General features: G+C 46.4%; 1 protein-coding gene and 1 long non-coding RNA gene across 2 annotated transcripts in view; one reads left to right on the top strand and one right to left on the bottom strand.

Annotated features, from left to right (window-relative positions):
• Positions 1-1,097: 1,097 nt before the first annotated feature.
• Positions 1,098-5,188, bottom strand: LBX1 (ladybird homeobox 1). The gene is made up of 2 exons (XM_086920265.1): positions 4,353-5,188; positions 1,098-2,473 (listed from the first exon to the last, which is right to left on the bottom strand). Exons 1-2 carry the CDS (start codon positions 4,675-4,677, stop codon positions 2,001-2,003), a joined length of 798 nt encoding a protein of 265 aa, XP_086776391.1. The 5' UTR covers positions 4,678-5,188; the 3' UTR covers positions 1,098-2,000.
• An 81-nt stretch (positions 5,189-5,269) lies between these two features.
• Positions 5,270-16,038, top strand: part of LOC147711955 (uncharacterized) — a 216,337-nt gene continuing 205,568 nt past the window's right edge. The window contains exon 1 of the long non-coding RNA XR_015295730.1: positions 5,270-5,505. This is a non-coding gene — a long non-coding RNA (uncharacterized LOC147711955). The remainder of the gene's footprint in view (positions 5,506-16,038) is intronic.

The following is a 16,038-nucleotide window of genomic DNA, read 5'->3' as shown; positions in this document are numbered from 1 at the left end:
GAGAATGGGGCCGGATAAAGGAGGCCCCACGGCCGGGCCCAGATGCCCCGCGCGCGGGGAGCGGGGCGCCGCCTCCCCGGCCATTGTCAGGCCGAGTTAAACAGTCAATGGGCGGCCTGAACCCGATCCATCACCGTGGCGGGCCCGCCGTGGGGGCCATGCGCAAAGCATATGGCCTCCAAACGGTGGGCCTGCGCGCTCGGCGGAGGGCCACGCTTGTCCCAGCACTGCCGCCGGCGGGGGGGCGGCCGAGGCCCATTGTGGCCCGTCACCCCGGGGAGGAGGCCTCATTTGTCCCCACTTTTCACGCTTTACGCTGGAGAAAAAAAAATCATGGCAGCCGCCCCCCCAAGCTTCTTTTTCCAAAGACGCGGAGATTTATACAGCCCTCGGAGAAACTGGCCCAAAACTGCCTGTTTTTCTCTTTTCTTTGCTGGCATCCACTTTGTTTTTTTTTTTTGTCAGCCGCTCTCTGTCTGTCTCCCACTCAAACCAGATTGGGTTTTTCTCACATAAATTTGGCAGAGAATGGGAAAACACACGTCGATGGGTCAAAAAGGCAGGACACGCTTTAAAAGGGGAAAACAAGTTATAAAAGGCAATATATGTCACATTGTGCAAAAGATCTTTTTGTTTTTGTTTGGTTTTGTTCCTGCTTGCACAGTCTGGGCTATGAGAAAGAACAAACACTGACAATATGGTATATAGTTTGTCGAAACCCACTTTTATGGAACAATGCACCAAAATGTGCCAATACGCAGGGGGACTGGGTTTTCTGTAGCACTTTGTGGTGGTTTAGCGATGCTTCGTTGCTGGACACACCAGCCCCTTTCTGAGAGTACATGTCTTTCCTTTCACGGCGGCGCAAAAATAGATTGCCGACCATGCCTGAAAATGTAAATATATTATCGAAATCCCCTCCATCTTCAAGGAACATAAAAACAGTACCTGTCTTCCTTCGTAGAAAATAATTTGCATTTTAACTGATGAAGAAAATGCCACGTGGATTGAAAACATTTGTACAAATAATATTTTACACATTTAATAAAAAAAATATGTGTACCGCTTAAAACAAAGACATTAAAGTTATGTTAGAAAAGGATAATAATTTTATTGAAAAGAGCTCTCTGTACAGTTTGTATAAGTAAATAAAACCGCCAGTGTCCCTGGCAGGTTAACTTAAATAACATGATTTCTTCATTATTTTATGTTTTTTTTACAGTTGAAACAAACATTTTCTGTACACGTTTTTTATTCATAACATACAATTTAAATATATTCGGATGTGCCGCTTACATCATGCAAAAAGTCTAAAAAGTGTATAAAATAATTGTCATTTTTGTTTTTCTCTCAGCCACCTTCATAAGAAAAAATATGAAAGTTTCTTTTTAATAAAAGCAGAGGAATAGAAATAGCAAACGCAGACATCTGGACGAAGCGAGGCAGCGGGTGAGGTTGAATTTAAAAATATAGAAACTAGAAGTTAAAGCATACAGTTAAACTTACACATGAGTATATGTCCCTTCGATATTTAAGGAGTTAACAATGAAAAATAGACCCGTGCACTTCTGAAAACATGCAATAAAAAACCATACATTTTAAATGTAGCATAAATTAAATGCCAAAAATCATATCTCGGTATATCTGTGACTTGTAATTTTTTTTCTGTGCTTCGTACAAATTAATATCGTTTTTTTTAAATGGAAACGGAAAGGAAAAAAATATATATATTTATAATGTCGAAATGTTTGTTTTACAAGAAGCCGTACACAATTGCACCATTCCAAAAATGTGAACTACCTGATGTGGCAGCCGTGGGTGAGATAGTTTGTCTCTTTTTATCCCGTATTGCTTATTGCTTTTTATTGAAAGGGGTCTGCCTTGGTGTCCGCCTCCGAGGTCCTGTCAGACACGCGCGGTCCGTCAGACACCGTCCATGCCCGGCTCGCCAATTGTCAAGTTTCGCAGTTTTTGTGCCAAGCCCCTGGCAGTGGCGGGGCTCAGTCGTCGACGTCGATCTCGACGTCGTCGTCCTCGTCGTCAGTGCAGTCCTTGGAGCTGCAGGGCGGGGAGGAGGGCGAGAGCTGCAGGTGGGCCCCGGCCTCCAGGTGGCCCAGCAGGGCCGGGGACTTGCCCCGGCTGCTGCCGCCGTCCGACTGCTGATCCAGCTCCGAGATGGAGATGATGCTCTCCACCGAGGACGGGCTCAGCTTCTTGGTGGACTCCACGTCGGCCTTCATCTCCTCCAGATCGCGCTTGAGCTTGGCGCGCCGGTTCTGGAACCAGGTGATGACCTGCGCGTTGGTCAGGCCCAGCTGCTGCGCGATCTGGTCGCGGTCGGCCGGCGACAGGTACTTCTGGTACAGGAAGCGCTTCTCCAGCTCGTAGATCTGGTGGTTGGTGAAGGCGGTGCGGGACTTCCGCCTCTTCTTGGGGGTCTGCCGCTGGCCGAAGATGGTCATGCCGTCCCTTCCTGCGGGGCACAGGGGGACAGGGTTAGAGATGATGGGCGAGCGCTGCCCGACGCGCGCACAATAACAACAAACATGCTGCAAACAGAGCGGAAGGCCATGCGATGACACCAGAGGAGCGATAGACGCACAACTCCCAGACACACACACACAATAACAACACCTAAGCTGCAAACAGGGTGTAATGCCATGCAATAACTCTAAAGGAAGGATGTACAAGCAACTACCAGACACAAAACACACAGACACACACAGTAACAACACCCAAGCTGCAAACTGAGCGTAATGCCAGGCAATAACACTAAAGGAAGGATGTACACGCAACTCCCAGACACAAAACACACAGACACACACACACAGTAACAACACCCAAGCTGCAAACTGAGCGTAATGCCAGGCAATAACACCAAAGGAAGGATGTACACGCAACTCCCAGACACACAAACACATAGACACACACAATAACAACACCCAAGCTACAAACAGAGTGTAAGGCCAGGCAATAACACAAAAGAAGGGGTGTACACACAACTCCCACACACAAAAACACAGATGCACATATTAACAACATCCAAGCTGCAAACAGGGTGTAAGGCCACGCAATAAGACCAAAGGAAGGATGTACACACAACTTCCAGACGCACACAATAACAACCCCCAAGCTGCAAACAGGGTGTAAAGCCATGCAATAACACGAAATGAAGGATGTACACATAACTCCCAGACACACACAGTAACAACACCCAAGCTGCAAACAGAGCGTAAGGCCATGCAATAACACAAATAAGTGGTGTACACACATCTCCCTCACACACAAACACACAATAACAACATCCAAGCTGCAAACAGAGTGTAAGGCCATAGCATACCACCAAATGAGAGATGCACACACTTCTCCGCCACACACTCAGGCGCTTACAATAACATCATTCATGCTGCTAACAGAGTGAGGTCCATGTAAACACACCAAAGGGGAGATATGCACACAGTAATCATTACAGAGGAGCAGGTACACACATTGCACAGGAGGCAAGGGTACCAAATTGGACTATATAAACCAAGCTGAAAACTAGGAACGCCGATTTGGGAGCTGAAAATATAAATTGAAGGCATTAAAAGCCAACAACCACTTCCTGTCCTACATGGAATCATCTGCAATTTCCTAAAAAACAGCTCCTTGAACAAGTTTTAAATCACCTTGATCCCCACACGGGATCCAATACAAACTAACTGTAATTGGCCAGCAAGTGTGTTTTGATCCCCAAGTATGTGAAACATATTAAAATGCTGAATCACCCGTGTTTCGTTCAAGACAGGATTGAAAAATACACCTATACCTCCAACCAAAAGATAAAAATAAACGCAGCCCACGCTTACAGGTAGATACATTCACCAGATCTAAAGAGTTGTACTTTTCTCCAAAAAACACACAGAGTGATGACGGGGGTGTGCTCCGTGACAGCGCATGACACAACTAAGTCACTGGTCAGGACTGGGTGAACTGCACCTAAGTCCCTACCTCTTTTCGTTTTAGTGGATTGGAAACTGCCACACAATGTCAATTAAAAAATTCAGCATGCCTTTCAAAATTGCAATTCTAGTCTGAAAACCCTTTGTAGAAAGGGATGTGGCAAGATGCAGAGTCGCCAACATGTTTGCAATTGATTCTTTTAATGCAGGAAGAGTTGACAGTGTGTGCACCCTTAAATTAAGGTGTGAGTGCTGCCTTTCCGTCAGCGCCCAGTGTGCCTCTCTCCACAGACCCCTGATCTAGGTGCCAGCCAGCATCCATCCATCCATCCACGCGCCACGCGGCCCCCAGGGGCACCGGGTCCCGCTGCCCCCGGGTCCAGTGCGGAGAAGCGAGCAGGTCCCACCTACCTTCGGCCGCCTGCAGCACGCTGACCTCCAGCCCCTTGAAGGTCTTGCTGGCCAGCTCCTCCAGGGCGCAGAGGGGGGACGTCTGTGAGAGCAGCGCCCGGCCGGACAGGGCGAGGCCCGCGGGCGGGGGCTTCTCTGCGCCCAGGAGGTGCGCCGCCGCCCCGCACAGGCCGTAGCTCCGCCGCACCGACGGCTTGCTCAGGATGTCCTCGATGCTGAACGGCGTCAGGGGCTTGTTGGAGTTGGCCGGGGGTGGCAGGTGGTCCAGGGGGCTCCGCCGCCGCTCCTCCACCACGGAGGACTTGGACTCCTCCTTGGAAGTCATGCTCGACTCTCACAGTCCGTGCACAGCCACCAAGAACAAATATAAATAAAAAAAGCAAGCAATCCCCTTCTTGTTGTGAGGGAGCCTTGGCGCCACCAGAAAAGTTCTCTCCGCTCCTCGGAGGGGACCCCCCAGCCTTCTTCCAAAAGCAGCTCCAGAGGCCACTCGGCCAGGTCACAGATCTGTCCTAAGAAGTGGGTGGGTTTGCCATGGAGCAGTCGAGCGCTGCAGCCAGCCCAGCGCCCACGAGGACTTCTCGCCGCACTCCTGTGCCACTTCCCCTCTTTCAGGATGCAGAAGGTCCCTGGATCGCCTCTTGTTCGGATCCCCCAGTTCGCGTTCTTTGCCAAAAGGGCTGGAGCAAGCCAGGGGAGCGCTGATCCTTAGACTGGGGGAACGGCGAAGAGACGGGGTAATTGACTATTGCTAACAAGTTATTGTTGATTGGAAGGTAATCAATTATCTCCAATGGCAGTTTGGCCCTCTCCCCTTCTCCCGCTCCCGCCCTCTCTCTCTCTCCTCCACTCTCTGGCTGGCCAATGCAGGCGTCTGCAAGTTGGAGCTCCATTAATTAGAAGGCAGGACAGGGAGGTGGAGCCCGCGTGAATTATAATGCCTAATGCACTTGTCACTTTCTCCCCCATTATTTGTTTGGCCACAGATATATTTTTAAATTGCATTACTTCCGGGCTTTATTGCATCAAGGCGAATAGAGCACCAACGAAAAAACGTACACTTCTCCTCTTTTTTGATTTCTTCTTTATCTCGCTTTTTTAATTTTTACATTCGTTTGTCCTGTTTGTTTATTCAGGGAACGGCAGCTCCCAGGTAAGATTGTTATTACTGTTATTATTACCTTTATTATTATTATAACGCTGCTATAGTAATTTGTCCTCAAATTGTTATTTTTTTTGCATTTACTGGTATTTGTTGATTTTTTTTGCTATGATGTGCATGCAAATGAGCCGTGAACTTGCGTTTGGCTGCCTTTTTAACGGTGGGGGGATTTCTCAGCGCTTCGTTTTTAGATATAGCGACCCCCCTTAGGATTTATTAAAAGGCGCTTCGAGGTGGCCGCAGAGCGCTAGGGATGTTAACGGTGGTGTTTCTAGAGGCGTTCGAAAGCATTAATTAGCCGGATTTCCTTTATAATCGTGCCCGGCTGGTACAGAGGACGCGCAGCTTTCAGGCTAACGAATTTATCATTTCCATTAATACCCGCAGGAGGGAGAGACAGGTAGAGAGCGAGACGTTAAACTCAGATCTGCCCTTATTGTCGCCGTTAAACCCCTCTCTGCTGTCACTCGCGGGCGAGAGGCCGCCGAGGAGATATTTCATCCACGTAACTAAAAATGCCCAGGTGCAGCTGCAAGTTTTCGGAGGCATCACCGGGAGGTACATGAATTACTGGCGGGTTTGGCGTGTGGTTTTTGGACCAGGCGCCGGGCTCGGGGGAAGCAGAGAGGCTGTTTTTAAGGATCTCTTCCGCAGTTAACTTCAGTCCCCACATACATAATAAATTCAATTTTCTGAGGAGAATGGGACGCCGCACAAGATATAACTTGTTGTTTATTCACTTGGCCAAATCACGTTTTTTTCATAGACGGTGCTACAGCGCATCGACTCCCTCAGAACAAACATTTTCAGGTGTTTTTATCGGCATTGTTTACATTTTTCTATAAATTTTTCGCGCCATAGATATATTCCAAATGATAACCCGTTGTTACTGTGCTGTTTTCACAAGTGCTGATGGAATATAAACAGCCGGTGGATGGTAAATAAAGCACCCCCCCCCCCCCTTGTATCGGTGCACCGGCCATTGTGCGCGTGTTTATTTATTTTAACCGCACGCTTCCGGGTTGCTAAATATAAAAATACGACATATATGTAAAAGTGCACCCTTTCCCTGGCTTCTGATTTGTACATAAAGGTGTATGGGAGAGTGAGATGTTTAGACCTTGCTCCGTTGTGGCACTGAAAGATGTGCTGTCAGTCCGGCCCTGCCAGGACGCTTGTACCCTTCACTGGCCGGCCTCACTTAACGTGTCCTGAGTGAATGCCCGGCAGCGGCGGCCCGGCCTGTCTCGGAGGGGCTGTTGGTACCGATTTTATTATATGGAGTCTCGCTTATAAATAAATATATGTTGTCTGGCTGGTCCAGCTTCCAGACACCCACCCGTGAGTGATGGTTGGCGTGTGCGCGCGCGCGTGCGCGTGTATACATGATGAAGACACAGACAGCATCTTTGCTGGAATAAGTGAAACTTGGAAGGGGGGAGGGAGGTTGGGGAACTCCCCCCTCCTTTCTTTATTCTACACCTGCACCTCTGCTTCCTTCCCCACCTTGCACTTGAGGCCCGGCTGGTGCCACAGCAGTTTGCAGTTGCCAAAAACACACAAAGAGACACATGACTCCTGGTCTTAAAGCGCCCTCGACCGTTTCAGCGTCCCATCCACTGAACTGCCGCGGAACGACACATGCCTCTTGTGAAGGGTTGTACATTTCACCGGGTTCGAAAAAAACGACGCCTTCACTTTGCAGGTGTTTTACGTTTCATGCGAAAATAATAACTACGGCTGGCATGCATTACTTTATTTCAAACCTGAAATGGAGTTGTGTTTTGTGGTTATTAGTGTGTTGTATGTGTGGGTGTTTGTTTCATTACATGTCCAACCGTGTAAGAGGGTCCAACATTGTCATTGAGGCCGGGGTTCGGGTGCAAAGGCCACCAGAACCCCGAGAGAGCGATATGGGACCTTGTTTTTATGTCGTTCATTATGCACTTTTTACAGTTTGCGGTAGTTAATTTGAAAAAAAGGTACTTGTTTCAAATAGTAAATTATTTATTAAAAATAGTGAGTTAAATGTCGGACAACGCTATGGGAATAAAAAGGACAATACAAATAATGATAAAGTTAAGAATGTAAACATTTGTGAAAATATACCCTCGTGGTGTTAAAAACACATCCTGTCTTGAGAAGGGAGGGCTTGTTGGGGCTGGTCTCTGAATGGTGCGTTTAACAAGGGTCACGGGTGCAGGGTAAGAATGTTCAGGTTTTGTTTATCTTTCGTGACTAGAATGTTGATGAACCCACGGGCACTAGTAAAGCTCTGCAGAGTCTTTGGGGTAGTCATTATGATGATATAGGCAATAATTCCAGGGGGGGGTAAAATAAGTTTTCCATATTTCTCGTGGACCCGTGATGCATTTAACATATTTAGCAGAGACCCACAAACTATAGTTTTTTTTATACCACTGCATTTTCTGCACTAAAAGCTCCCAGGTGTGTAATATGCGAGGATACATAATGACCAACCATGCAATACGGTCCTACATTGTCATCAGGGGTTCCCAAAAACCACTTGACTAAAGGCTGTGTGTTGTGTAAATGCCAGTGTGCCACCAGAACGCAAATATGGCAATACACCATCCGACAATGCATATACATATACATTTTATGTATTTTTTATATTACATGTTTATTTTGGGGCAGTTGGCTTGAAACGGGTACTTATATGGATGTTTGCATACCATTAAGAGTCTCTCTTTATTTGAATAAAGGAGATACTATATACATGCAAGTATATATCTTTATTTATTAACAGGGAGCACAGATGTGTTTCTTATTGGAGATCATGGGGTGATGCGTTTCCTCACTGCCTATCACCAAACTTAAGTACTTTTTGACTTACCTATATATAGCACTCAGCACTGATTATTTGGAACTGAAGAGGGGCGCACCTATATTACATTAGTTACTCACCCATTTCAATCTTTTCTCTCCCTATTTTTATTCCAATAGGAAACTGTTACTTGAGAGCAGTAAACGGCATACTAGATTACACTCTGTGTCGAAAAAAGACTAGATACATCTCTAATTATGTAGTTATTAATGTAGAATGTTAGGACAAATATCTACATACCTGTGTGTTAAAAAACATTGCCAGAAAAAAGGGGGGTGGGGGGTCGTTGAAGCTGTTTCCTCAAGTGCAGGTAACAACAGACATTGGTTGAAATGAGAATGTTTTGGTTTTACTGATTGGTTTGCGCCTCACATTATGGTTTGAAAGCCATATTTTTTTTTTCACATGAACCTGTGAAATAATTCCCTTATTTCCTGGGTTACTGTAAAATATGGGGTTTTATCCCACTGCTTTTTGTGCACTGAAAACACACACTGGGTAGTGACCAGTGCAAATAAATGTGGAATAAAAGAGCACGTATACTAATACACATACATTTGCATACGTCTTCATATAAATGCAGTGATGAAAATTCCTGCGGTTAATGTAGTTTCACTGGTTACCGAAGCTCATATTGTGTTTCAAACAATCTACAGAGAGAAACATTTATAACCACTTTCAACAACTTATTTGACCTTTCTGTTGTGCTTCTGTGTTACTTTTTAACACATGAGATTGCACCTTTGTGCAGACCGACAGAGAGTTATATGCTGTTTCCTACCACTGTCGAAGGAGAGTGGGCATCCTGACCCCTAGAGGCCGCCACTACTGTGAGCAACTGAAAAGAGTGAATAAATAGCATATTACACTGGGGCGTAAAACAGGCACTGTAGTACAGGGACACCCAGCAACAGTTTAAGGCATGGGCAAAGTGGGCAAATGCCCCGGGCCCCCACCCCCAAGGGCCCCCCCTGGGGAAGTGAACTTTTTATCTGACTTCTGTCTATTCTATTTCATTATCTACACCGCTCCGCCCACCTTTACTTCATGTCTCTCTGCCCAGGGCCACCTTAAGCATTTTACGCATCACATATATCAACAAAGTTTTCAACATATAATTGAGCATTGTTGGCATCACGGGTGCTTGAACTTGCAAGAAATTGATGATAACGTTCAAAGTTTTTTCTGAACAGGCGTGAGGCGTCCCCACAGTTTGTCGTGCCTGGCCCCGACATTACTAAGGAGGACAGTAGGGGGCACGCATTCCAGGGGCTCCCATGCAGTCTAAAGACTATGAATATCTGTGAGATATGAGGGCCTGTGTGTGTGTGTGTGTGGGGGGAGGGGGTGGAGGGGGGCTCTTCACATACTGCAAGGAGTGTGGGCCAATTTGAGTTGTGCACGATTTGTATGTGTGCGCTTTATCAACAAGGTTCAAACGTGTGTGATAGTGATAAAGCCAGGCAGTGCCTGCCATGTTCTTCCAGCCTCCCACCCCGCACTTTAAAGGTGCGCGGTACATCGCCCGCCCCTCTGACCAGGCCTCAGTCCACACTGCAGCAGCGGAAAGCGCTGGGAGTGGTTTCTAACGGAGGCTCTGCCCGGAAAAGCCACAGAGCGGAAATGACGCAGCTATGGAAGGCCCGTAGAACCCCCCACGTGGCCGCCCTATAGCCAGAGACCAAGTCCCTCGCCTGGTTCCCTGACACTGATCTGCCGTCGCCACTGACTTTCCTGTCGTCGTCTCCAAGGTATTCTCCGCCAGGTGGAATTAAGAGCGCAGATCATCTTCTGATGTTGCAGGAAGTGACGTTATATGATGTGGAGTTCGTGCAGTGCAATGACCATGTTCTCTTTTGGCTTATGTAGTTCTACCCGGTCTTCAACCCAGGTGGTGCGCCCTCTGTTGTCCACAGCGATATACCATGTTTAAAAGTCTGAGAGCTGTGTAGACTGGAGAAGGTTTAAGTCAACCAGTCGATTTCCACAAAAGCCACGAAGCTACAGGAAGTGGCTGCAAAACCACACTTAACATGCAGTTAAGTGACTAGGACGCCACACTGAAATGCACTGAAATGGCTGTCATACTGCACCGAGATTACCGTGGCAATGCCAGCAGAAAGCAGGGCAGTAACCGTGGAACCAGTGCATTAAAGTAACTGTGGCACAACACCGAAATACGGCGAATGGCTGTGGCAACCCAATACAATGCAGTGGTACCAGTGCACTAAACCTACTGTGATACACACTGAAATATAGTGACAGGGCTGTGGCAGTCCAGCAGAATGCAGTGGTACCAGGGCACTAAACCTACTGTGATACACACTGAAATATAGCGACAATGCTGAGGCAGTCTAGTAAAACGCAGTGGCACAGTGCACCAAACATACTGTGATACACACCGAAATACGGCGAATGGCTGTGGCAGTCCAGCAGAATGCAGTGGTACCAGTGCACTAAACCTAAGTGATATACACTGAAATATATAGTGACAAGATTGTGTCAGTCCAGCAGAATGCAGTGGTACCAGTGCACTAAACCTACTGTGATACACACCGAAATACGTCAATTGGCTGTGGCTGCCCAACAGAATGCAGTGGTACCAGTGCACTAAATCTACTGTGATACACACTGAAATATAGTGACAAGGCTGTGGCACTGCAGCAGAATGCAGTGGTACCAGTGCACTAAACCTACTGTGATACACACTGAAATATAGTGCCAAAGCTGTGGCAGTCCAGCAGAATGCAGTGGTACCAGTGCACTAAACCTACTGTGATACACACTGAAATATAGTGCCAAGGCTGTGGCAGTCCAGCCGAATGCTGTGACGTTACCGTGCTACCTGCACATTCAAGTAACTGTGGCACCACTCTGAAGTTACATAGGAATGGTTGTGCCAACACAACAGAATGCAGTTAAGTACTGTGTTACTTCACCGAAAAACACTGAAATTGCTGCTACAGCCCAACAAAATGCACTGCAGTAATCACAACATCACACTCAAATACAGCGAAGTGACCAAGCTGCCACACTCGAATGCCATGAAGAAATGTGGCATCGCACCATACTCTAAAGCTGTCTAGTAATGAACGCCACATTCAAATGCAGCGAGGTGATCATGACAACAGACACAAATGCAGTGCGGTAACTTTGGCACCACACTTAAATGCAGAAAAGTAACCGAGACACCGTACCACGCTCGGGTGCAGGGGAGTAATGTGGGAACTACACAAAAATGCAATAAAGTAACTGTGACATCGCACTCGATTGTATTGCACTGACGACACTACATTTAAACGTAGGACAACAACTATCACAAAGCACTCAAACGCGCAGAAGTGGACGTGACACCACAAGTAAGTGAAGTGGAGTGAGTGCCACACTGCTCCAAAATGTCCAGGAGTGACTGTGATACCATTCTTAAATGCAATGAAGTGTTTGTAAACACACACTGAAATGTAGTCAAGGGATTATGACATCACAGTCAGATGCAGTGGCAGTGCCTTGACAACACACTGTAACACGGTGAAGCCAGTGTAGCACTACTCTCTGATGCAATTCAGTCACCCTGGCTCTACACTCAAGTGATACCACACTCCAAGATTGTAACGTGGCGCCACACTCAGTGGCAGTGATTGTGACACACCCTTGACAGGCAGAGAGTGAGTGTGAAGCACTACACACACATTTAGGGGTGTTATGCCTGTAGACGTTTATTCATATTAAAAATAGCAGCTAAGGCCAAAGACTGGGAAGACACCACTTGATAATAATTTAGTTCTTATTTTGAAATTGGAATCTTGCATCCGTAGGTGGATCCAGTAACAGCACAACACAAATATGCCTTTCTGGAGGCCTAATGTACCTCGTGTAAATTTCTTACAGTGAGACCCATCGTGACTATATCGACCATATCTATATTTAGTACAGTTGGGGATCTATGTCTGCTATAGATGTACAGGAGTACTTCTGATATCCTTTGTTAATGCAAAAGAAAGTCACAAATCTAAGGGAGTGGATTACGTTTTTTAGTACTCCTGCTTTGCCAATTTGTCCCATACCTTTGTCTTACTGCATCTATCATGGTCACTGGAGACCAAGCCACACTTGTTCAGGTTTTATTCAAGAAAAGTAACCACACATCTGATCACTCACGATTATCAGCACTTGGATATTCTTCCAAAATGTACTATTTGACAGCAGCAATTGCCTTGGCTGGCCAAGACAGCAACCGCTGTGCTTCTGTTGGCACACCTTTCCATATATAATTAAAGTAGGAACTACTTTATCTGTTGTGATAGATTGCAGTGCTGTCTGGTAGTTGGTTGCCTAGATTGCCCATCGGTTTGCGCTTATACGCACATTGTTGCTTCTCCCACCAGAGTCCCACCAAAGTACTCAAGTCATGTATTCATTTGTTTTGTAAAGTATCAATTTCATGGCGCTATGTTTAGTAGGTAAAGTAGCACTGTTTTTGCAACTTGAGTTTTCCATTTTGACTCCGCCTCTTCAACAGATGGCAAATCTCAAGTTCCACGTGCGCTTTAATTTATCATTTATTTTATTTGACGTGTTTGATATAATACAGCCTTTAATCCAAGGAACAGTTTAGCACTCTGCATAGACTATTTTACTCTAGCAAGAGGGACAGAAACATTGTGGGCTGTATGAAAAACCGTATGGTGTGTGGGTCCCAATTGGAGATGTATTACAGAAACCAAGATCTGATACTGAATGGGGGTGGGAACATATGCAATTGGAACAGTACATTATGCATTTCTGTTAGAAATGGGATTTCTGGTAGGATAGGGCACAGGTCGAAGCCAGGCAAAAATCTCCCCTCTAGTCAGGATAAGGGAGTTACACTTCCTAAATAACCCCTGATCACCGCCTTGGTAGCTTGGCACGAGCAGTGAGGCTTATCTTAGAGGCAGTGTGTAAAGCATGTGCACAGAACCCACAGTAATCATGTAGATATTCTAGGACTACTTCAAAAATTAACAAACCCTTATATCATAAAGAAGGGAAACACAATAGTGACACTTACAAATGTAGAAAAAATACGATTTTTTTTCCAATAGTAGTTTTTTAAAAATTATTTTGAATGCATTATAAAAAACATATATTCACGATAAAAAAGCATAACAATAATATCATACAGAGACTTAAACAAATGCACAACATTCTTACCACTTTCATACAAAACCATACATACTAGGACACATACCAACTGACTTAAACATGTATATGTGATGCAAACAATATACAATATATCCTAATGTTCTACCAAAAATGATAATTTGATAAATTTGATGGGTCGTTAGGAAAACTGTCTTCATCTGGAGTATCACCTCAAGGAAGTTGTGCTCTGCAAAAGGAAAATGTATGTGAATGATATTAAGTATAATTTAACAGTAAAAATGTTACTGTTAGATTATACCTAATATCATTCACATACATTGTCCTTTTGCAGAGCACAACTTCCTTGAGGTGATACTCCAGATGAAGACAGTGTTTCTGTCAAAACTCGTTGAGTCAGCTTTACGCCCACTTCAAAGATCCTAACGACCCATCAATATATAATGCATTCAAAATAATAAAAAAAACTACTATTGGAAAAAAATAAATATTTTGTATTTTTTCTAAATTTGTAAGTGTCACTATTGTGTTTCCCTTCTTTATGATATAAGGGTTTGTTAATTTTTGAAGTAGTCTTAGAATGTCTACATGATTGTATTTTCCCTGTCTAGGTATACTCCTTACCGGTTCTCAGGGGTCCCCTTTCTTTTGCGATACAGAACCCACAGTAATACAGTGTACGCACTACAAACGGGCACCACACCAGTTTAGTAAAATACCCAATATCTTTATATAATAAAAACAAGACCTAAAACGACAAAAATCCATAGTACTATATGAAAAAAAGCCTGTAGTTACCAAAATAAGTTTAAAACAAAGTTCCTCAATGTCGGTAGCTCCGTCCGGGGGTACCACGGCGTCGTGAACAACAAATCCAACAGTTCTGGCTGGTTGCGGGGTCGCGGGCCAACTACTGTGTCGCGAAGACCCGCAAAAAGTACCTGCGAGAAATGCAGGGTGATGAGGCCCTTGAAGTCACTCGCGTTGCAGGTCGAGCTTCTCTCTGATGAAATCAGGAGTGCTGGCGCCGGCAGGATTAGGGTGCTGTGGTGCGAAGTGTAGCAGTACGGCGTGCGGTGTCCCCAGGTCGCGGTGCGAGCAGCGGCTCGTGGCGGCGTCAGATGGCATCGTCGGTGAGACCAGGGTCGCGGTGCGAGATGAAGGCGGTGCTCGCCACGGTGCTGGCAGGTCACGGTGCAAGCAGCGGCGGCGTTGTTGCTGAAGCGCTGCCGTCGGCTGATGAGCGGGAGTTGAAGGTGCCGGCATTGGTAGGCCAAGGCTGCGGTGCGATATGAGGGCGGTACATCGTGTGACTTACGAGCGGTGCCCTCAAACCACGGTGCAAGGAGCGGCGTCGATTTCGGCTTGGAGCGGCAGCATCGGGGAGGCCAAGGCGTCCTTGTGAAGCAAGGCGGTGCGGAGTGCGGTGCCCACAGGTCGTGGTGCGAGCAGCGATTCAGGTGGCAGCGTAAGCAGGTGTCGTCGGTGAGACCAAGGTCGCTGTGCGGCATTGCGGCGGTGCTACGGCTTTGGCGTGAAATGAGGCGGTGCGGAGTGCCGTGCCCACAGGTCACGGTGCAAGCAGTGGTTCGGTGGCGGCATCAACAGGTGTCGTCGGTCAGACCAAGGTTGTGGTGCTGCGTTGCAGTGGTGCCCTCTGCGGTGCCTTCAGGACACGGAGTCAGCAGCAGCGTAGTAGACGTCGTCGAGTTGCTGTTCCTCTGATGCTGCACAAAACGCACAGTCCCCAGTGCTGGGGGCAGAAGAGCTTGAAGTCTTTGCTGTTCCTGAGACTTCATGAACCGGGGTCAAGCTCTATCTCAAGCCCTTGGAGAGACCCACAAGTTAGGTTGCAGAAAGTCCAGTCCAGGTCTTTCACTGCCCAAGACAGAAGCAGCCACTGCATGTCAGCCCAGCAAAGCACACAGCAAAGTGGTAGTTCCTCCTCACAGCTTCTCCAGCTCTTCTTCTTGGCAGTCTTCTTGATCCAGATGAGTTCTAAAGTTCAGGGGTCTGGAACCCAGTATTTATGTGCAAAAATTCTTTGATCTTTAAGGCAGTGGGTGTCTGTGCCCGACCAGAACTAGTTGGGCCTTCTCTGGTGTAAATTCCTGGCAGGAGGTGGAGACAGCATTTGTCAGAGGCAGACCAGGCCTTTTGAGGTGCAAGGAAATCTCCTCCGACTTCCCCCATCGTAGTGCAGGTCTATTCAGCCCTTTCCTGACCTACCTAGACTATCTTGAACCCCTCCGGACCCCCAGACTTCTGTCATCCAAAACCCAGACAGGCAATCCACATTCCAGCAGAGGCACATGGGATGACTGAGTAAGAAAATACCCACTTTCTAAAAGTGGTATTTTCAAACGCAGAATGTAAAAATCACCTTCACTAAAAGATGCATCTTTAGATTCTGAATTCAGGCATACTAAATGTTCTTTTCTTACCGAATTCTCTGGGCCAGTTATGTTTATAAGATGTTATAAACAACCCTCCTATTCTATCCTATGGGGAACTGGTAGCCTTGCAATAGTGAA

The sequence above is a fragment of the Lissotriton vulgaris genome, chromosome 5 (genome assembly GCF_964263255.1).
Source record: "Lissotriton vulgaris chromosome 5, aLisVul1.2, whole genome shotgun sequence".
NCBI classification, from domain to species: Eukaryota; Metazoa; Chordata; class Amphibia; order Caudata; family Salamandridae; genus Lissotriton; species Lissotriton vulgaris.
The sequence above is the reverse complement of the archived record's forward strand: the minus strand, read 5'-3'. Positions and strand labels throughout refer to the sequence as shown.